The 22,955-nt window shown below is 60.8% G+C and overlaps 1 protein-coding gene across 1 annotated transcript; it reads left to right on the plus strand.

Moving 5' to 3' along the window:
- The first annotated feature begins 915 nt into the window (after positions 1-915).
- Positions 916-22,912, plus strand: PTGFRN (prostaglandin F2 receptor inhibitor). The gene is made up of 9 exons (XM_069760418.1): positions 916-1,057; positions 9,103-9,471; positions 12,260-12,679; positions 16,497-16,832; positions 17,201-17,599; positions 18,176-18,571; positions 18,638-18,745; positions 20,656-20,952; positions 22,136-22,912. Exons 1-9 carry the CDS (start codon positions 991-993, stop codon positions 22,303-22,305), a joined length of 2,562 nt encoding a protein of 853 aa, XP_069616519.1. The 5' UTR covers positions 916-990; the 3' UTR covers positions 22,306-22,912.
- The last annotated feature ends 43 nt before the right edge of the window (positions 22,913-22,955 follow it).

Genomic DNA, 22,955 nt, shown 5'->3' on the forward strand with positions numbered 1-22,955 from the left:
ACACGGCTCAGCAGACAGTATCACACAGGAGAGGATTAGATACATGACTCAGCAGTCAGTATCACACAGGAGAGGATTAGATACACGGCTCAGCAGTCAGTATCACACAGGATAGGATTAGATACACGGCTCAGCAGACAGTATCACACAGGAGAGGATTAGATACACGGCTCAGCAGATAGTATCACACAGGAGAGGATTAGATACACGGCTCAGCAGTCAGTATCACACAGGAGAGGATTAGATACATGACTCAGCAGTCAGTATCACACAGGATAGGATTAGATACACGGCTCAGCAGACAGTATCACACAGGAGAGGATTAGATACACGGCTCAGCAGACAGTATCACACAGGAGAGGATTAGATACACGGCTCAGCAGACAGTATCACACAGGAGAGGATTAGATACACAGCTCAGCAGTCAGTATCACACAGGATAGGATTAGATACACGGCTCAGCAGTCAGTATCACAAAGGAGAGGATTAGATACACGGCTCAGCAGTCAGTATCACACAGGAGAGGATTAGATACACGGCTCAGCAGTCAGTATCACACAGGATAGGATTAGATACACAGCTCAGCAGTCAGTATCACACAGGAGAGGATTAGATACAGCAGTAGTAGAGCCTTGTGCGCCTGTATCACTATAATTACGGCCGGCCGGGTGCTGCGCTTCTCTCCGGGTGATTACGGTGCTCGGCCGCTCTGGTTTCTGGTCTCGTCTCCAGTTCTTCGCCTCAGTTTCACCTGAATCAAGTAGAAGCTCCGCCCCTACTTTGTGGGCAACCAATCACACAGCAGCACAGGTTACTATGGCGGCCGCTGAGTGGCTGCTGTCGCGCAGGTGTGAGCGCTCACCTACGGGTGACGTCAGTACGAGGTGTGTCTGATGGGCGTTCCGTAGGCGTGGCGTTGTGGCTCCTCCCTCAGGCGCTTATTCCTCGCGTTCAGTTGTGTGGAGCCGGCGGGACGGACGTGCGCGCAGCATGAGGATTCCGGGGAGCCCCGGAGCTCCAGCCCCGCCGCTACTGCTGCTGCTCCTCCTCCTCACCGGTCAGTGCGGGTCCTGACCCGGGAACTGGAGGGCGCGGGAGGCACCGGACGGTGTAGGGGGGGAGGCACCGGAACGGTGTAGTGGGGGGGGGGGGGTGATACGGGAGGAGGCACCGGAGCGGTGTAGTTGGGGGGTGATACGGGGGGAGGCACCGGAACGGTGTAGTTGGGGGGTGATACGGGGGGAGGCACCGGAACGGTGTAGTTGGGGGGTGATTTGGGGGGTGATACGGGGGGAGGCACCGGAGCGGTGTAGTTGGGGGGTGATACGGGGGGAGGCACCGGAGCGGTGTAGTTGGGGGGTGATACGGGGGGAGGCACCGGAACAGTGTCGTTGGGGGGGGGAGAATACCGGGGGAGGCACTGGAACGGTGTAGTTGGGGGTGATACTGGGGGAGGCACCGGAACGGTGTAGTGGGGGGGGGGAAATACCGGGGGAGGCACTGAAATGGTGTAGTTGGGGGGTGATACGGGGGGAGGCACCGGAACAGTGTCGTTGGGGGGGGGAGAATACCGGGGGAGGCACTGGAACGGTGTAGTTGGGGGTGATACTGGGAGAGGCACCGGAACGGTGTAGTGGGGGGGGGGAAATACCGGGGGAGGCACTGAAATGGTGTAGTTGGGGGGTGATACGGGGGGAGGCACCGGAACAGTGTCGTTGGGGGGGGAGAATACCGGGGGAGGCACTGGAACGGTGTAGTTGGGTGATACGGGGGGAGGCACCGGAGCGGTGTCGTTGGGGGGGGGGGAATACCGGGGGAGGCACTGGAACGGTGTAGTTGGGGGGGTGATACCTGGGGAGGCACCGGAACGGTGTAGTTGGGGGGGGGGGGGATTCCGGGGGAGGCACCGGAACGGTGTAGTTGGGGGGGCGGGATAGGATTCCGGGGGAGGCATCGGAGTGGTGTAGTGACTGGGGGGACACCGCTGTGGTGCAGAAGTTTGTGACCCCTTCAGAATGTTCCACATTTTGGCAGTAATTTGGCCGAGTAACCTCAGACTACAGTGAGAGTTGTGCGGAGACGTCTCTGTGTGATTCCCGGCGATGTTTGATGCTGCAGTGTCCGCTGTCTGTGAGGGGAAAAAGTAGAAGCCCCCCCCCCACCCCACCCAGCGCTGCTGCAGTCGCCCGGCCCTGATTGCGGCCCTGGCTCCCTTGGCCGGAGCTTCGTGTTTGGGGCTGTGGCATCGGGTCGGTGGGGCCCTGATTGCGGCGGGGCCCTGATTGTGGCCCTGGCTCCCCTGGCCGGAGCTTCGTGTTTGGGGCTGTGGCATCGGGTCGGTGGGGCCCTGATTGCGGCGGGGCCCTGATTGTGGCCCTGGCTCCCCTGGCCGGAGCTTCGTGTTTGGGGCTGTGGCATCGGGTCGGTGGGGCCCTGATTGCGGCGGGGCCCTGATTGCGGCCCTGGCTCCCCTGGCCGGAGCTTCGTGTTTGGGGCTGTGGCATCGGGTCGGTGGGGCCCTGATTGCGGCGGGGCCCTGATTGCGGCGGGGCCCTCATTGCGGCCCTGACTCCCCTGGCCGGAGCTTCTTGTGTTTGAGGCTGTGGCATCGGGTCGACAGGCCCGTGATTGGAGGCAGATCGGCAGGAGCCGCCGGTGACATCAGAGCAGACGCGGCGTCAGACACTGGGCGCTGTTCTCACAGAGCGTCGCACCGCTCTCCCCGGTGATAAGTCTCCTGGACGTGAATTCCTTGTGTCCGGTGGATCCCGCTGATCTTGTGCATGGTCGCTCAGAGTTCTGCCATCTGTTCCTCAGCGCGGTCGCATCTCTAGGACTTGAATTTCTCCATTTTTCTTAGTGACGTCGTTGAACAATCTCCATTTCTATAACTTTTCCTCTCCGGACTGACTTGATGCTGATGATGGAGCTGTTCTGGTTTGGTCGCTCGCCTCTGTTCACATTACACCATTATCGGCTCCGACCTCTGCAGAGAATGGGATGAGAATCTGGAGACGGTGGGCTACTGATGACACGGGGCCGTCAGCCCGATCTCCGGACGTGTGGAGGTGCGAGCAGAGGAGACGTCTCGGGTCAGATGTAGGGGCCGCGGATCGGTGTCCGGCCCATCGCCTCAGTACCGGTGGCGGTCGCTTCCTGGCGTCTCCTGCTCGTTATCCTTTCCTTGCTGATTTGCAGCAGTTTCTGGTCCGTGATGTTCGTTCCTCCAGTATAAGGCTCCTTGTGTGCGGCGTGTTCCTGCCATCACCCCACTGTTTGCACTGAGGGTTCGCACCGTGCTGCCCCAGGACCGGCTCATGTAGGACCAGTTTTCGGATTGTAATGTGATTGTGCCGGTGAATCCGCACCTAGAACTCGGCGAATTTATAGGAGATAATGACGTGTTAGAGATGTTAGCGTTGGGCAATCCCTGCATGTGATGAGGCTAACAGACATGCAGCCGCCGGGACTCAGACATGAGCATGCTCAGATAACGCCTCTTCACACCATACCTGAGCGCTCGCTATAATCTGCCATTACTGGAGACACTTAGATGCTGTAATTGGTGCACAGGTCACCAGATACAGAGGAGGGGGCGCATACTTATACACCGCACAGGAGGGGGGGGGCACATACTTATACACCGCACAGGAGGGGGGGCGCATACTTATACACCGCACAGGAGGGGGCACATACTTATACACCGCACAGGAGGGGGCGCATACTTATACACTGCACGGGAGGGGGCGCATACTTATACACTGCACGGGAGGGGGCGCATACTTATACACCGCACAGGAGGGGGCGCATACTTATACACCGCACAGGAGGGGGGGCGCATACTTATACACCGCACGGGAGGGGGCGCATACTTATACACCGCACAGGAGGGGGCGCATACTTATACACCGCACAGGAGGGGGCACATACTTATACACTGCGCAGGAGGGGGCACATACTTATACACTGCACGGGAGGGGGCGCATACTTATACACTGCACGGGAGGGGGCGCATACTTATACACTGCACGGGAGGGGGCGCATACTTATACACTGCACGGGAGGGGGCGCATACTTATACACTGCACGGGAGGGGGCACATACTTATACACTGCGCAGGAGGGGGCGCATACTTATACACTGCACGGGAGGGGGCACATACTTATACACTGCACGGGAGGGGGGGCGCATACTTATACACTGCACAGGAGGGGGCGCATACTTATACACTGCACAGGAGGGGGCGCATACTTATACACTGCACGGGAGGGGGCACATACTTATACAGGGCACTGATATACGGGGGGGGCACATACTTATACAGGGCACTGATATACGGGGGGGGCGCATACTTATACAGGGCACTGATATACGGGGGGGGCGCATACTTATACAGGGCACTGATATACGGGGGGGGGCACATACTTATACAGGGCACTGATATACGGGGGGGGGCACATACTTATACAGGGCACTGATATACAGGAGGGGGGGCACTGATATACAGGAGGGGGGGCACATACTTATACAGGGCACTGATATACAGGGGGGGGCACTGATATACAGGGGGGGGGGCACATACTTATACAGGGCACTGATATACAGGGGGGGGGCACATACTTATACAGGGCACTGATATACAGGGGGGGGCACTGATATACAGGAGGGGGGGCACATACTTATACAGGGCACTGATATACAGGGGGGGGCACATACTTATACAGGGCACTGATATACAGGGGGGGGCACATACTTATACAGGGCACTGATATACAGGGGGGGGCACTGATATACAGGGGGGGGGCACATACTTATACAGGGCACTGATATACAGGGGGGGGGCACATACTTATACAGGGCACTGATATACAGGGGGGGGCACTGATATACAGGGGGGGGGCACATACTTATACAGGGCACTGATATACGGGGGGGGCGCATACTTATACAGGGCACTGATATACGGGGGGGCGCATACTTATACAGGGCACTGATATACGGGGGGGGCGCATGCTTATACAGGGGACTGATATACGGGGGGGGGGGGCACTGATATACAGGAGGGGGGGGCACTGATATACAGGAGGGGGGGCACATACTTATACAGGGCACTGATATACAGGGGGGGGCACTGATATACAGGGGGGGGGCACATACTTATACAGGGCACTGATATACAGGGGGGGGCACTGATATACGGGGGGGGCACATACTTATACAGGGCACTGATATACGGGGGGGCACATACTTATACAGGGCACTGATATACGGGGGGGGGCGCATGCTTATACAGGGCACTGATATACGGGGGGGGGCGCATACTTATACAGGGCACTGATATACGGGGGGGCACATACTTATACAGGGCACTGATATACGGGGGGGGCGCATGCTTATACAGGGCACTGATATACGGGGGGGGCGCATACTTATACAGGGCACTGATATACGGGGGGGGGCGCATGCTTATACAGGGCACTGATATACGGGGGGGGGCGCATACTTATACAGGGCACTGATATACGGGGGGGCACATACTTATACAGGGCACTGATATACGGGGGGGGCGCATGCTTATACAGGGCACTGATATACGGGGGGGGGCGCATACTTATACAGGGCACTGATATACGGGGGGGGCACATACTTATACAGGGCACTGATATACGGGGGGGGGCACATACTTATACAGGGCACTGATATACGGGGGGGGGCGCATACTTATACAGGGCACTGATATACGGGGGGGGGCACTGATATACAGGAGGGGGGGCACTGATATACAGGGGGGGGGCACATACTTATACAGGGCACTGATATACGGGGGGGGGCACATACTTATACAGGGCACTGATATACGGGGGGGGGCACATACTTATACAGGGCACTGATATACGGGGGGGGCACATACTTATACAGGGCACTGATATACGGGGGGGGCACATACTTATACAGGGCACTGATATACAGGGGGGGGGCACTGATATACAGGAGGGGGGGCACTGATATACAGGGGGGGGGCACATACTTATACAGGGCACTGATATACAGGAGGGGGGGCACTGATATACAGGAGGGGGGGCACTGATATACAGGGGGGGGCACATACTTATACAGGGCACTGATATACAGGAGGGGGGGCACTGATATACAGGAGGGGGGGCACTGATATACAGGAGGGGGGGCACTGATATACAGGGGGGGGCACATACTTATACAGGGCACTGATATACAGGGGGGGGCACATACTTATACAGGGCACTGATATACAGGGGGGGGGCACATACTTATACAGGGCACTGATATACAGGGGGGGGCACTGATATACAGGAGGGGGGGCACATACTTATACAGGGCACTGATATACAGGGGGGGGCACTGATATACAGGAGGGGGGGCACATACTTATACAGGGCACTGATATACGGGGGGGGCACATACTTATACAGGGCACTGATATACAGGGGGGGGGCACTGATATACAGGAGGGGGGGCACATACTTATACAGGGCACTGATATACAGGAGGGGGCACTGATATACAGGAGGGGGGGCACTGATATACAGGGGGGGGGCACTGATATACAGGAGGGGGGGCACATACTTATACAGGGCACTGATATACAGGGGGGGGCACTGATATACAGGAGGGGGGGCACATACTTATACAGGGCACTGATATACGGGGGGGGCACATACTTATACAGGGCACTGATATACAGGAGGGGGGGCACTGATATACAGGGGGGGGCACATACTTATACAGGGCACTGATATACTGGAGGGGGGGCACTGATATACAGGGGGGGGCACATACTTATACAGGGCACTGATATACTGGAGGGGGGGCACTGATATACAGGGGGGGGCACTGATATACAGGGAGGGGGGGCACATACTTTACTTGTTTTTTTCTCTTTGGATTTTTGTTAATATTTGATGTAATTTTAGATGAACTTTATGGAAAAATACGGAAACTTCTGGGGGTTCATAAACTTTCACCCTGCAGCGCTGCCCCTCCTCATACCCCCCAGTCTTTAGTGCTGGGGTCTGTGCATCCTCTGGTCACATGTCCCTAACACTGGGGGAAGGGGGTCTCACATTTCTACACAAAGACCCCACATCCCCTCCCCCGTCTACTGCCCAAACTTCCCCAGCCCCTCCCCCACAGCCAGGATCTGTGCTGCAGAGCACCACCACCACCATCATCATCATCACCGGCCGCCCTGTGCAGCCCCCATAACTGCACCACCTGTGCTGAGGGGTCCCGGTATAACACACAGCACCGTGCTGGGGGCCCCCGAGCGTGTGAGGGTCCAGATCCCACTACTGCTGGCAAACAAGGATATAAGGAGAATAATGGCAATGATCAAAAAATAACTCGAGGTGCTGGTGAGAGACCCGGAGGCAGGAAAGTCTCATATAGAACATTACCGCACACTCCGACTATGCTGCAAGCAGTGTTCAACAAAGTTATTATAACAAAAGGGATAGCCGTAGAATAAATAGGAGCAAACGTGTTCACATCAGACCAAAGCCAACGTTTCGCCCCACCGGGGTCTTATTCATGGGGTTACGTGGTCTCCAGAAGTGTGTACATTCATGGCAAAAAAAAAGGAAAGCAGGAGGGCGATGTATCTAGTGCCAATCCTGTCCCTGTATAGTGCTGTGGAGACGGCGCACGTATGGCGTGCTCGGGGAGGAGGACAGTCGGGGCCAAATGTTCCTGCTAAACCTGGAGTGCTGGAGCTGTGGGGTCCTGGGCTTGTTGTGAGATGGGTAGTGTGACTGGGGGGGGATTTGAGCCTGGAGTTGGTGACTGGGGGTCTCAGCAGGGTGTGGGGTGGCCCCTTACTGATTTGTCCCTACAAGGACCCATCACCCGCTGCTGAGCGCTCCCCTCCCCCGGCAGCACCATGCGTTAACCCTTCTGTGGCTGCGCTGTAGGGTGTGAGACCCCCGATCTCCCCGCACAGCAGGTTAATCTGGGGGCGCTGAGGTTCCTCTGATGTCTGGGATTGTTAACCCCGCAGGCTCTGGAGCAGTCGCCCACTGTCAGCTCTCCGGGGCGCGGTCTGGCAGGGTGACAGCTTGTCTTGTCGGCGTGTTCAGACCCGTCCTGGGTGACAAACGCTGCTGGGAAAGGCATCGTACAGTCATGGCGGCCGCCCGTCGCTCTGTGCCCCACCACAGCCAGGAGAAGACCTCTGCACCCAGGGGCCAATCACTGCCCCATGCCCAGGGCGCCCTCCTCAGCCATACTGGGATATTGCAGGCAGGGACTGTCGGGGGGGGGAGGGAGGGGGGGGGGAGCCATTTCCGTGTGACCCGTGGCTCCCCCTGATGGTCGTGTCCTCTCTGCTCTGGGGTCGTCCTGTCTGAGCGGGTCACGTGGAGCGGCTGTGTATTGGGGGGCTGGCTGCCATGCGGTCCGGCCTGTGGGGGCTGCTAGGACCCCTGGACGGTTCGTTCTTCATAGTGCAGTTCTGGTGACGGCGGAGATCAGCGGTGCCGCGGAGGAGGATCGTCCTGTTGACCTCCGGGGTCGCTGCTGAAGAGCCGTGGTCAGTTGGCGGCAGAGCGTCTGACCTGGCGGTGCACGGCCGGCGGTCGTATTAAGCTGCTGTCGTGCCGTATTACAGCCGCCAGAACCGTGTGACCTGTCCGAACGTAGGGCTGACGGGCGTCACCTGCTTGTCTATGGCTATGGAAGGGTTAATGGCGCATGTAGCAGGGATAGAGTTAACCCTCCGACCTCTTGCAGTTTTATGAACCATTTCCCAGAATTCATTACTGCAGGCTAGACGTGAATGGAGCGGCTGTTATCGGGAGCGCCACACCGATGGCATCACAGGCCGCGCCGGGGTCACCGACTCCTCACAGTCTAACCCCGGGGTGTCAGACTCACTGAGGCCGGGGGTCAAGTACCGTCTATTGTACCCCTGTAATGGTGCCCTCCGGGCCGGGGGCTGCCTGACTGCCGCGGTCACCAAGTATTCTGCTGTGTTCTCCAGTCACATCCAAAGCTGCAGCTTTGTTCCCCACCCCTCAGAGTGTGCTGTGATTGGACTCCTTGGTCATGTGATGTTTTCTCCTCCCGCAGGTACAGTGCTGGGCCGTGTAGTCCGTGTCCCATATGGACCCCTGTTGCGGGTGGAAGGTACCGATGTCTTAATTTCCTGTGACGTTAGTGATTATGAGGGCCCCAGAGAGCAGAACTTTGAGTGGACGTACTCCTCGGGGGTGGGGTCTTCAGTGCAGCTGCTCAGCACCTGGGACCCGACCTTTACACACACCTCCTACAAGGAACGGGTGGATTCCCGGGATCTCCAACTGCTGAGGACGGGGAACAGCGAGGTGCAGCTCCACATTCACCAGCTGCGGGCGGCCGACGAGGGAAATTACACCTGCTCCACGCCCAGCACCGACGCCACCTACAGCGGCAACTATGAGGCCCACGTCCTGCTGAAAGGTACCACCCCCGCCCAGATACCCCGCCCAACATGTGCTGCACCACTGGGAGGGGAGCTCCTGTAACCAATTCTAGATGGTCCAGGGCAAAGGTACCACCCCCTCCCAGATACTCTGCCCAACATGCGCTGCACCACTGGGAGGGGAGCTCCTGTAACCAATTCTAGATGGTCCAGGGCAAAGGTACCACCCCCGCCCAGATACCCCGCCCAACATGCGCTGCACCACTGGGAGGGGAGCTCCTGTAACCAATTCTAGATGGTCCAGGGCAAAGGTACCACCCCCTCCCAGATACTCTGCCCAACATGCGCTGCACCACTGGGAGGGGAGCTCCTGTAACCAATTCTAGATGGTCCAGGGCAAAGGTACCACCCCCGCCCAGATACCCCGCCCAACATGCGCTGCACCACTGGGAGGGGAGCTCCTGTAACCAATTCTAGATGGTCCAGGGCAAAGGTACCACCCCCGCCCAGATACTCTACCCAACATGCGCTGCACCACTGGGAGGGGGAGCTCCTGTAACCAATTCTAGATGGTCCAGGGCAAAGGTACCACCCCCGCCCAGATACTCTACCCAACATGCGCTGCACCACTGGGAGGGGGAGCTCCTGTAACCAATTCTAGATGGTCCAGGGCAAAGGTACCACCCCCGCCCAACATGCGCTGCACCACTGGGAGGGGAGCTCCTGTAACCAATTCTAGATGGTCCAGGGCAAAGGTACCACCGCCGCCCAGATACTCTGCCCAACATGCGCTGCACCACTAGGAGGGCCTGTAACCAATTCTAGATGGTCCAGGGCAAAGGTACCACCCCCGCCCAACATGCGCTGCACCACTGGGAGGGGAGCTCCTGTAACCAATTCTAGATGGTCCAGGGCAAAGGTACCACCCCCGCCCAGATACTCTACCCAACATGCGCTGCACCACTAGGAGGGCCTGTAACCAATTCTAGATGGTCCAGGGCAAAGGTACCACCCCCGCCCAACATGCGCTGCACCACTGGGAGGGGAGCTCCTGTAACCAATTCTAGATGGTCCAGGGCAAAGGTACCACCCCCGCCCAACATGCGCTGCACCACTGGGAGGGGAGCTCCTGTAACCAATTATGGATGGTCCAGGTTGAAAGGTACCACCCCTGATCAGATGCTCCACCTCACCTCCCCCCATACGCTGCACCACAGGGAGGGGAGTCCTGTAACCCACCAACCCTAGATCCCGGCGGAGAGCTGAGTACATCCCCACCCTTGTTGCTGGTCTGTGTTTCTTGGCAGCTATCAGTCCCTCCTCCACTGTCCTGTGGTCACATTGGGTACTGCACTACAATGCTGTCTGGATGTTATCTGGGTCTCGGGCCGCTCTCCTTCCTCACTGAAATTATGTAAATGTAGAAAAAATCAGAAATGCAGTGAATAGATGCCGCTGTCCACCTGCCGCCTGCGCCCCTCTCCTGTCTCCTTTTTCCCTCCCATGTGCCACCTGCGCCCCTCTCCTGTCTCCTTTTTCTCCCCCGGGTGCCGCCTGCGCCCCTCTCCTGTCTCCTTTCTCCCTCCCGGGTGCCACTTGCGCCCCTCTCCGGTCTCCTTGATCTCCCCCGGGTGCCGCCTGCGCCCCTCTCCTGTCTCCTTTTTCTCCCCCGGGTGCCACCTGCGCCCCTCTCCTGTCTCCTTTTTCTCCCCCGGGTGCCACCTGCGCCCCTCTCCTGTCTCCTTTTTCTCCCCCGGGTGCCGCCTGTGCCCCTCTCCTGTCTCCTTTTTCTCCCCCGGGTGCCGCCTGCGCCCCTCTCCTTTCTCCCTCCCGGGTGCCGCCTGCGCCCCTCTCCTGTCACCTTTTTCTCCCCCGGGTGCCGCCTGCGCCCCTCTACTGTCTCATTTTTCTCCCCCGGGTGCCGCCTGCGCCCCTCTGTCTCATTTTTCTCCCCCGGGTGCCGCCTGCGCCCCTCTCCTGTCTCCTCTTTCTCCCCCGGGTGCCGCCTGCGCCCCTCTCCTGTCTCCTTTTTCTCCCCCGGGTGCCGCCTGCGCCCCTCTGCTTTCTCCCTCCCGGGTGCCGCCTGCGCCCCTCTACTGTCTCCTTTTTCTCCCCCGGGTGCCGCCTGCGCCCCTCTACTGTCTCCTTTTTCTCCCTCCCGGGTGCCGCCTGCGCCTCTCTCCTGTCTCCTTTCTCCCTCCCGGGTGCCGCCTGCGCCTCTCTCCTGTCACCTTTTTCTCCCCCGGGTGCCGCCTGCGCCCCTCTCCTGTCTCCTTTCTCCCCCAGGTGCCGCCTGCGCCCCTCTCCTGTCTCCTTTCTCCCCCAGGTGCCGCCTGCGCCCCTCTCCTGTCTCCTTTTTCCCTCCTGGGTGCCGCCTGCGCCCCTCTCCTGTCTCCTTTTCCCCTTCTGGGTGCCGCCTGCGCCCCTCTCCTGTCACCTTTTTCTCCCCCGGGTGCCGCCTGCGCCCCTCTACTGTCTCCTTTTTCTCCCCCGGGTGCCGCCTTCGCCCCTCTCCTGTCTCCTTTCTCCCCCAGGTGCCGCCTGCGCCCCTCTCCTGTCTCCTTTTTCCCTCCTGGGTGCCGTCTTCGCCCCTCTCCTGTCTTCTTTTTTCCCCCGGGTGCCGCCTTCACCCTCTCCTGTCTCCTTTTTCCCTCCTGGGGTGCCGCCTGCGCCCCTCTCCTGCCCCTGTGGTGCCATATTCCAGTGATTGGTGCCGGCTGTCTTCCTCGGCTCTCACAGGGCTCCTCGCCATCCAGGTGATAATGGACACCTTCTAGGTTTCATCGGCCGCCCTCCCTCCATATAACAATGCCCCTCTCTTCACAGTGATCTCCGACTCCCTCCGCCTCCAGGTCCCTAAAGGTCGGCGGGCCGGCATCCAGAACATCACAGAGGGCGGCTGGTTCCAGGTCCAGTGCCTGGCGTCCCTAGCGGATGCACCAACTCACGTCCACCTGTCCGTCACATGGCAGCGCCAGTCCGGCGGCTCCGTCTCTGATGTCCTGACACTCACACACCTCGGGCGGCTGCAGCCTGGGGCGGAGTACGCCTCCCGTTACAGCGGCGGGGATCTACGGGTGGACACGGCGGAGCCCGACACTTACACGCTAACGGTGGACGCTGCACGGGCCGGAGATGCTGGACAGTACAGCTGCGTGGCCCAAACCTGGGTGCAAGGGGCCAACGGCTGGGAGAAGATCCTGGAGAAGAGGGCGGCCGTGGCCCAGGTGGAGGTGCGGCCAATCGGTGAGTGTGCGCAGCGGTGACTCCATGTCTGTGATGTCTGGTGGATGCCACAGAAGCTGAAGTGAGGCGGGGGCCAGTACCAAGGGCAGCCGGGCGCTGGGAGAAGGTGGGGGCCAGTACCAAGGGCAGCTGGGAGAAGGTGGGGGCCAGTACCAAGGGCAGCTGGGAGAAGGTGGGGGCCAGTACCAAGGGCAGCTGGGAGAAGGTGGAGGCCAGTACCAAGGGCAGCTGGGAGAAGGTGGAGGCCAGTACCAAGGGCAGCTGGGAGAAGGTGGAGGCCAGTACCAAGGGCAGCTGGGAGAAGGTGGAGGCCAGTACCAAGGGCAGCTGGGAGAAGGTGGGGGCCAGTACCAAGGGCAGCTGGGAGAAGGTGGGGGCCAGTACCAAGGGCAGCTGGGAGAAGGTGGGGGCCAGTACCAAGGGCAGCTGGGAGAAGGTGGGGGCCAGTACCAAGGGCAGCTGGGAGAAGGTGGGGGCCAGTACCAAGGGCAGCTGGGAGAAGGTGGGGGCCAGTACCAAGGGCAGCTGGGAGAAGGTGGGGGCCAGTACCAAGGGCAGCTGGGAGAAGGTGGGGGCCAGTACCAAGGGCAGCTGGGAGAAGGTGGGGGCCAGTACCAAGGGCAGCTGGGAGAAGGTGGGGGCCAGTACCAAGGGCAGCTGGGAGAAGGTGGGGGCCAGTACCAAGGGCAGCTGGGAGAAGGTGGGGGCCAGTACCAAGGGCAGCTGGGAGAAGGTGGGGGCCAGTACCAAGGGCAGCTGGGAGAAGGTGGGGGCCAGTACCAAGGGCAGCTGGGAGAAGGTGGGGGCCAGTACCAAGGGCAGCTGGGAGAAGGTGGGGGCCAGTACCAAGGGCAGCTGGGAGAAGGTGGGGGCCAGTACCAAGGGCAGCTGGGAGAAGGTGGGGGCCAGTACCAAGGGCAGCTGGGAGAAGGTGGGGGCCAGTACCAAGGGCAGCTGGGAGAAGGTGGGGGCCAGTACCAAGGGCAGCTGGGAGAAGGTGGGGGCCAGTACCAAGGGCAGCTGGGAGAAGGTGGGGGCCAGTACCAAGGGCAGCTGGGAGAAGGTGGGGGCCAGTACCAAGGGCAGCTGGGAGAAGGTGGGGGCCAGTACCAAGGGCAGCTGGGAGAAGGTGGGGGCCAGTACCAAGGGCAGCTGGGAGAAGGTGGGGGCCAGTACCAAGGGCAGCTGGGAGAAGGTGGGGGCCAGTACCAAGGGCAGCTGGGAGAAGGTGGGGGCCAGTACCAAGGGCAGCTGGGAGAAGGTGGGGGCCAGTACCAAGGGCAGCCGGGAGAAGGTGGGGGCCAGTACCAAGGGCAGCCGGGAGAAGGTGGGGGCCAGTACCAAGGGCAGCCGGGAGAAGGTGGGGGCCAGTACCAAGGGCAGCCGGGAGAAGGTGGGGGCCAGTACCAAGGGCAGCCGGGAGAAGGTGGGGGCCAGTACCAAGGGCAGCCGGGAGAAGGTGGGGGCCAGTACCAAGGGCAGCCGGGAGAAGGTGGGGGCCAGTACCAAGGGCAGCCGGGAGAAGGTGGGGGCCAGTACCAAGGGCAGCCGGGAGAAGGTGGGGGCCAGTACCAAGGGCAGCCGGGAGAAGGTGGGGGCCAGTACCAAGGGCAGCCGGGAGAAGGTGGGGGCCAGTACCAAGGGCAGCCGGGAGAAGGTGGGGGCCAGTACCAAGGGCAGCCGGGCGAAGGTGGGGGCCAGTACCAAGGGCAGCCGGGAGAAGGTGGGGGCCAGTACCAAGGGCAGCCGGGAGAAGGTGGGGGCCAGTACCAAGGGCAGCCGGGAGAAGGTGGGGGCCAGTACCAAGGGCAGCCGGGAGAAGGTGGGGGCCAGTACCAAGGGCAGCTGGGAGAAGGTGGGGGCCAGTACCAAGGGCAGCTGGGAGAAGGTGGGGGCCAGTACCAAGGGCAGCTGGGAGAAGGTGGGGGCCAGTACCAAGGGCAGCTGGGAGAAGGTGGGGGCCAGTACCAAGGGCAGCTGGGAGAAGGTGGGGGCCAGTACCAAGGGCAGCTGGGAGAAGGTGGGGGCCAGTACCAAGGGCAGCTGGGAGAAGGTGGGGGCCAGTACCAAGGGCAGCTGGGAGAAGGTGGGGGCCAGTACCAAGGGCAGCTGGGAGAAGGTGGGGGCCAGTACCAAGGGCAGCTGGGAGAAGGTGGGGGCCAGTACCAAGGGCAGCTGGGAGAAGGTGGGGGCCAGTACCAAGGGCAGCTGGGAGAAGGTGGGGGCCAGTACCAAGGGCAGCTGGGAGAAGGTGGGGGCCAGTACCAAGGGCAGCTGGGAGAAGGTGGGGGCCAGTACCAAGGGCAGCTGGGAGAAGGTGGGGGCCAGTACCAAGGGCAGCTGGGAGAAGGTGGGGGCCAGTACCAAGGGCAGCTGGGAGAAGGTGGGGGCCAGTACCAAGGGCAGCTGGGAGAAGGTGGGGGCCAGTACCAAGGGCAGCTGGGAGAAGGTGGGGGCCAGTACCAAGGGCAGCTGGGAGAAGGTGGGGGCCAGTACCAAGGGCAGCTGGGAGAAGGTGGGGGCCAGTACCAAGGGCAGCTGGGAGAAGGTGGGGGCCAGTACCAAGGGCAGCTGGGAGAAGGTGGGGGCCAGTACCAAGGGCAGCTGGGAGAAGGTGGGGGCCAGTACCAAGGGCAGCTGGGAGAAGGTGGGGGCCAGTACCAAGGGCAGCTGGGAGAAGGTGGGGGCCAGTACCAAGGGCAGCTGGGAGAAGGTGGGGGCCAGTACCAAGGGCAGCTGGGAGAAGGTGGGGGCCAGTACCAAGGGCAGCTGGGAGAAGGTGGGGGCCAGTACCAAGGGCAGCTGGGAGAAGGTGGGGGCCAGTACCAAGGGCAGCTGGGAGAAGGTGGGGGCCAGTACCAAGGGCAGCTGGGAGAAGGTGGGGGCCAGTACCAAGGGCAGCCGGGAGAAGGTGGGGGCCAGTACCAAGGGCAGCCGGGAGAAGGTGGGGGCCAGTACCAAGGGCAGCCGGGAGAAGGTGGGGGCCAGTACCAAGGGCAGCCGGGAGAAGGTGGGGGCCAGTACCAAGGGCAGCCGGGAGAAGGTGGGGGCCAGTACCAAGGGCAGCCGGGAGAAGGTGGGGGCCAGTACCAAGGGCAGCCGGGAGAAGGTGGGGGCCAGTACCAAGGGCAGCCGGGAGAAGGTGGGGGCCAGTACCAAGGGCAGCCGGGAGAAGGTGGGGGCCAGTACCAAGGGCAGCCGGGAGAAGGTGGGGGCCAGTACCAAGGGCAGCCGGGAGAAGGTGGGGGCCAGTACCAAGGGCAGCCGGGAGAAGGTGGGGGCCAGTACCAAGGGCAGCCGGGAGAAGGTGGGGGCCAGTACCAAGGGCAGCCGGGAGAAGGTGGGGGCCAGTACCAAGGGCAGCCGGGCGAAGGTGGGGGCCAGTACCAAGGGCAGCCGGGCGAAGGTGGGGGCCAGTACCAAGGGCAGCCGGGAGAAGGTGGGGGCCAGTACCAAGGGCAGCCGGGAGAAGGTGGGGGCCAGTACCAAGGGCAGCCGGGCGCTGGGAGAAGGTGGGGGCCAGTACCAAGGGCAGCTGGGAGAAGGTGGGGGCCAGTACCAAGGGCAGCTGGGAGAAGGTGGGGCCCAGTACCAAGGGCAGACGGGAGGCGAGGGCCGCTGGCAGACGTAAGCTCCGTGGTTGGGTGGCTCGGTGGTCAGCAGTCAGTGGCTCAGTGGTTAGCACAGTTGCTTTTCAGTGTTGTGGTCCGGACACTTGCTCTGAGTTTGTTCGTTCTTGTGCTTCGTGTTTTCCTCCCTCTGTAGCCGGATCAGGATGCAGGTTGCCATTTTTAACGTGATCTTTTCTCTCCCCCAGAGCTGGCAGTGTCCATCTTGGCGCCAGCCCTCGTTGTGTCAGAGGGCTCCTCCTTCACGCTGTCCTGCCTGGTATCCGCAGACTCAAGTGCCCCCCTCATCACCCGAGTGCGCTGGTTCTTCTCTCATCCTGGCGGGCTTCACCCGCTGCCCAATGGCCTGGACCCCGATCCTGACCAAGGGGCCAACGTGACCTACCAGCTGCTGGTGACCCAAGCATGGGACTCCGGGGAGTACAGCTGCCGGGCCGAGGCCTGGACCTTGCTGAGGAACGGGACCTGGCACCGTGCTGCCGAAGGGACGTCGCTGCCAGTGAGTGTCCGCGTGACCCAAAACGGTGAGTAACGGAGCGCATCCTGCCCCTTCCATCCCCGACCTCCTCCTCCCGTGTCCTGCCTTCTCCATCCCCGACCTCCTCCTCCCGTGTCCTGCCTTCTCCATCCCCGACCTCCTCCTCCCGTGTCCTGCCTTCTCCATCCCCGACCTCCTCCTCCCGTGTCCTGCCTTCTCCATCCCCGACCTCCTCCTCCCGTGTCCTGCCTTCTCCATCCCCGACCTCCTCCTCCCGTGTCCTGCCTTCTCCATCCCCGACCTCCTCCTCCCGTGTCCTGCCTTCTCCATCCCCGACCTCCTCCTCCCGTGTCCTGCCTTCTCCCCCCCCCCCGCCAACTCCTCACAATCTTATTTATTTTTTTTATAAATCAGCCACGGATCTTGCGATGTCTTTGAACATGTCTGTGGCCCCCCATATGGCAGAGGAGCCCGTGGAGCTGTGGTGTGAGGTGGTCGGAGCCCCCCACCTGTCTGTGTCCTGGTATTTCACTCCCTTTCAGGGGCAGGACTCCCCGATATTGATGGGGTCCCAGCATCAGGACGGGAGCCTGGAGGTCGGGGGCAACTACCAGCAGCGGCTGGAGCAGGGGGTGCTGATCCTCTTGCGCCGGGACCCCCAGAGTTTCATACTGCGTATACAGTGGACGACGGAGGAGGATCAGGGGCGCTATCACTGCACGGGCACAAGCTGGAAGCAGCTGCGCAACCACAGCTGGACCCCCGCGGGCGAAGCCTCATCCGCACCCATCACCCTATTTTGGAAGAGCGAAGGTGAGGAACCTGGCCTCCAGTCACCTCCAGAGCTGCCCTCACTTCTGCTTTTACATCTTTGTCTTGTGCTCCAGTCACCTCCAGAGCTGTGTTCTCTATTTTGTCAGTGTCTCCTATCCTCCAGTCACCTCCAGAGCTGCACTCACTTCTGCTTTTACAGCTTTGTCTTGTGCTCCAGTCACCTCCAGAGCTGTGTTCTCTATTTTGTTGTCCGTGTCTCCTATCCTCCAGTCACCTCCAGAGCTGTGTTCTCTGTTCTGTTGTCAGTGTCTCCTATCCTCCGGTCACCTCCAGAGCTGCACTCACTTCTGCTTTTACATCTTTGTCTTGTGCTCCAGTCACCTCCAGAGCTGTGTTCTCTGTTCTGTTGTCAGTGTCTCCTATCCTCCGGTCACCTCCAGAGCTGCACTCACTTCTGCTTTTACATCTTGTCTTATGCTCCAGTCACCTCCAGAGCTGTGTTCTCTATTTTGTTGTCCGTGTCTCCTATCCTCCAGTCACCTCCAGAGCTGCGGTCTCTGTTCTGTGCAGTGTTAGGGGTGGAGCAGCCGGGCCTCAGTGTCTCTCTCTCCGCAGACTCCTCCATCTCGGTGGGCGCGCAGCTGATAACGATGGTGTCCGCGGCTGGTGGGACTTTTGAGATGATGTGCACGGTGCAGCCGCAGAGCCTCCCTACCCCACAGTATTCTGTGCAGGTGACGCGGAGGCCCCCCCAGGAAGGTGCAGCACCCGTCATGGTGATCTCGCTGAGCCGCGATGGGGTGGTACGCCGGCGGCCGGGCGCGCTCAGTAACGTGGTGCTGGAGAAGGCCAAGGAGGGGTCCTACCTGTTCAGACTGTACCAAGCGCAGAACCAGGACCTCGGCACGTACCAATGCGACATCACGGCCTGGATGCAGGGGGGAGGCGGAGCCTGGAGGAGGGCGCAGAACAAAACCACCAATCCGGTGCTGCTGGAGTTCCAAACGGCAGGTGAGATCCGCTGGGGCGGGCTTATGTTAATTGGGCGGAGTTTGACCCTTCCCATTTTCCCTTCAGGTCCAGTATTTAATGTGAGTGCGCGGTCCGACAGCCTGAGCGTGTACCGCGGCGAGAGAGCGGAGGTGTGGTGCATCATCACCATAGACGGGCCGGCTGTGGAGCCAGGTAAGTGCCCCCCACCCCGTCCGTGTGATGTCACATCACTCTCCTAGTGTCTCGTCGTGTGTTCCCCTCTCTCCCTCCTCCGTGTGACGTCGTGTGTCTCCGTCTCTCCCTCCTCCGTGTGTCATCTGTCCCCCCTCTCTCCCTCTGACGTCGTCTGTGTGATGTCGTCTTCCCCCCTCTCTCCTTCGTGTGACGTCGTCTGTCCCGCTCTCTCCCTCCTCCGTGTGACGTCTGTCCCCCCCTCTCCCTCCGTGTGACGTTGACTGTCCCTCTCTTCCTCCTCCGTGTGACGTCGTCTGTCCCCCTCTCTCCCTCCTCCGTGTGACGTCGTCTGTCCCCCTCTCTCCCTCCTCCGTGACGTCGTCTGTCCCCCTCTCTCCCTCCTCCGTGTGACGTCGTCTGTCCCCCTCTCCCTCCTCCGTGTGACGTCGTCTGTCCCCCTCTCCCTCCTCCGTGTGACGTCGTCTGTCCCCCTCTCCCTCCTCCGTGTGACGTCGTCTGTCCCCCTCTCCCTCCTCCGTGTGACGTCGTCTGTCCCCCTCTCCCTCCTCCGTGTGACGTCTGTCCCGCTCTCTCCCTCTTCCGTGTGACGTCTGTCCCCCCCTCTCCCTCCGTGTGACGTTGGCTGTCCCTCTCTCCCTCCTCCGTATGACGTTGGCTGTCCCTCTCTTCCTCCTCCGTGTGACGTCGTCTGTCCCCCTCTCTCCCTCCTCCGTGTGACGTCGTCTGTCCCCCTCTCCCTCCTCCGTGTGACGTCGTCTGTCCCGCTCTCTCCCTCTTCCGTGTGACGTCGGCTGTCCCCCTCTCTCCCTCCTCCGTGTGACGTCGGCTGTCCCCCTCTCCCTCCTCCGTGTGACGTCGGCTGTCCCCCTCTCTCCCTCCTCCGTGTGACGTCGGCTGTCCCCCTCTCTCCCTCCTCCGTGTGACGTCTGTCTCCCTCCTCCGTGTGACGTCTGTCCCCCTCTCCCTCCTCCGTGTGACGTTGGCTGTCCCCCTCTCTCCCTCCTCCGTGTGACGTTGGCTGTCCCCCTCTCTCCCTCCTCCGTGTGACGTTGGCTGTCCCCCTCTCTCCCTCCTCCGTGTGACGTCGGCTGTCCCCCTCTCTCCCTCCTCCGTGTGACGTTGGCTGTCCCCCTCTCTCCCTCCTCCGTGTGACGTCTGCTGTCCCCCTCTCTCCCTCCTCCGTGTGACGTTGGCTGTCCCCCTCTCTCCCTCCTCCGTGTGACGTCTGCTGTCCACTCTCTCCCTCCTCCGTGTGACGTCTGCTGTCCACTCTCTCCCTCCTCCGTGTGACGTCTGCTGTCCACTCTCTCCCTCCTCCGTGTGACGTCTGCTGTCCCACTCTCTCCCTCCTCCGTGTGACGTCTGCTGTCCCACTCTCTCCCTCCTCCGTGTGACGTCGGCTGTCCCACTCTCTCCCTCCTCCGTGTGACGTCGGCTGTCCCCCTCTCTCCCTCCTCCGTGTGACGTCTGCTGTCCCCCTCTCTCCCTCCTCCGTGTGACGTCTGCTGTCCACTCTCTCCCTCCTCCGCGTGACGTCTGCTGTCCACTCTCTCCCTCCTCCGTGTGACGTCTGCTGTCCACTCTCTCCCTCCTCCGTGTGACGTCTGCTGTCCCACTCTCTCCCTCCTCCGTGTGACGTCTGCTGTCCCACTCTCTCCCTCCTCCGTGTGACGTCTGCTGTCCACTCTCTCCCTCCTCCGTGTGACGTCTGCTGTCCACTCTCTCCCTCCTCCGTGTGACGTCTGCTGTCCACTCTCTCCCTCCTCCGTGTGACGTCTGCTGTCCCACTCTCTCCCTCCTCCGTGTGACGTCTGCTGTCCCACTCTCTCCCTCCTCCGTGTGACGTCGGCTGTCCCCCTCTCTCCCTCCACCGTGTGACGTCGGCTGTCCCCCTCTCTCCCTCACAGATAACATGGCGTTCGAGGTCTCGTGGTTCGTGCAGCGGCCGGGCGGCTCCTCCGTCTTCCTGGCATCCGCGGATCGCAGCGCTCAGGTCCGGCACAGTCGGAGGAACAGCAGCAGCGAGGTGTCCCTGGAGCGCGTCAGCGACATGGAGTACAGGCTGCGGGTGTACGGCTGCCAGGAGGAGGACGCCGGCGGCCATTACTGTATCGTCACACCCTGGGTGCGCAGCCGTGAGGGCGGCTGGAGCCAGCAGGAGACGGTCACCTCCGCCATGATGTCCCTCAGTGTCAGGATGGACTGTAAGTCACTGAGCGCAGGGTGTGAAAGTGGTGGAGCCCCCGTAACCAGCACAGCGAGGGGGTATAATATCAGAGCGGAGCCCCCGTAACCAGCACAGCGAGGGGGTAAAATATCATAGCGGAGCCCCCCGTAATCAGCACGTCGAGGGGGTATAATATCATAGCGGAGCCCCCGTAACCAGCACAGCGAGGGGGTAAAATATCAGAGCAGAGCCCCCGAAACCAGCACAGCGAGGGGGTATAATATCAGAGCGGAACCCCGTAATCACCACAGCGAGGGGGTATAATATCAGAGCGGAGCCCCCCGTAACCAGCACAGCGAGGGGGTATAATATCAGAGCAGAACCCCGTAATCACCACAGCGAGGTGGTATAATATCATAGCGGAACCCCGTAATCACCACAGCGAGGGGGTATAATATCAGAGCGGAGCCCCCCGTAACCAGCACAGCGAGGGGGTAAAATATCAGAGCAGAGCCCCCGAAACCAGCACAGCGAGGGGGTATAATATCAGAGCGGAACCCCGTAATCACCACAGCGAGGGGGTATAATATCAGAGCGGAACCCCGTAACAAGCACAGCGAGGGGGTATAATATCAGAGCGGAACCCCGTAATCACCACAGCGAGGGGGTATAATATCAGAGCGGAGCCCCCCGTAACCAGCACAGCGAGGGGGTATAATATCAGAGCAGAGCCCCCGAAACCAGCACAGCGAGGGGGTATAATATCATAGCGGTGCCCCCCCGTAATCAGCACAGCGAGGGGGTATATCAGAGCGGAGCCCCCGTATCCAGCACAGCGAGGGGGTATAATATCAGAGCGGAACCCCTCGTAACCAGCACAGCGAGGGGGTATAATGTCATAGCGGAGCCTCCGTAACCAGCACAGCGACGGGGTATAATATCATAGCGGAGCCCCCGTAACCTGCACAATGGGGGGTGTAATATCACAGTCCCCGGTCACAGTGGAGCCCCCGTAACCTGCACAATGGGGGGTGTAATATCACAGCCCCCGGTCACAGTGGAGCCCCCGTAACCTGCACAATGGGGGGTGTAATATCACAGCCCCCGGTCACAGGGGTGCCCCCTGCCGGTGCTTTCCTATGGTGCTGGGCAGTTCCTCTCCCGTCCTGCAGGTGGCGTCCTGTTTCTGCTTGTGGAGTAACCCTGTGTTTTCTGCGCAGTGCTCAGCGCCTTCCAGGTTCCGCTGCTGATCGGAGTCGGACTGTCGCTCCTCGCCGGCCTCTTGTCCTGCCTCATCGGATACTGCAGTTCCCGCTTCTGCTGTAAGGCGCCACCGGTCCAGGAGAAGCGCCGGGAGCACCGCCGCCTCATGTCCATGGAGATGGACTGACCTGGGAGAGACCAGGGACTAAGCCGTGTCCTCCGATCCAGGGGGATTACAGGACTCTCCCAAGGATGGAGCCACTCAGGTCGGGGATGGGGTCTCTCCCACTTTCTGCACTTGCCCCACCTGATCAAAAGGATTACAGCCACGGTACAATGGGGGCAGCAAGATGGCGGCCACCCTGCAACAAAGCAATAAATGTGATGCAACTCCCCTCCACGCTGCTGAATGGATCCACCCCATGTGTATATTGTGAGTCCTGGACTGTGGACCAAACCAATGCAATAAGGGGGACTCATGGCTGTGGATAGAGGAGCTATCCCTGGCTGTGCCACACTGATGTAGCTCCTCCCCTGAGGACTCGCGGTGGACATTAGTACACGCCCCCACAGAACATCAATGTTTTGTTTCTAGTAGAAATGTTGGTTTTATACAGAAATCTTGTATGTTTGTTGTTCCCCCCCATGTCCTGGGGCCCCCGCCATAACCTCGGGCCCTGGGTTATCCCTTTGTCTTCCATAACAGCCTATTTAATTGCACTCCTGAGCAGCGGATGAATCGCCGTGTGGTGTCCTGTCCGTGCCCTCCGCCCAGAAATAAAATCTATTTTTTATTTACAGTCTTGTGTGTGGGGGAGAAGGGGATGAGGGGTCTTG

This window comes from Ranitomeya imitator, chromosome 3 (assembly GCF_032444005.1).
Source record: "Ranitomeya imitator isolate aRanImi1 chromosome 3, aRanImi1.pri, whole genome shotgun sequence".
Lineage (NCBI taxonomy): Eukaryota > Metazoa > Chordata > Amphibia > Anura > Dendrobatidae > Ranitomeya > Ranitomeya imitator.

Excerpts from the sequence above, each read along its gene's own strand:
- PTGFRN (XM_069760418.1), top strand. The coding sequence starts at position 991 with ATGAGGATTCCGGGGAGCCCCGGAGCTCCAGCCCCGCCGCTACTGCTG. Across the intron at positions 9,472-12,259 it reads GGCCCACGTCCTGCTGAAAG|TGATCTCCGACTCCCTCCGC; the intron begins GTACCACCCCCG and ends CTCTCTTCACAG. Across the intron at positions 18,572-18,637 it reads GCTGGAGTTCCAAACGGCAG|GTCCAGTATTTAATGTGAGT; the intron begins GTGAGATCCGCT and ends TTTTCCCTTCAG.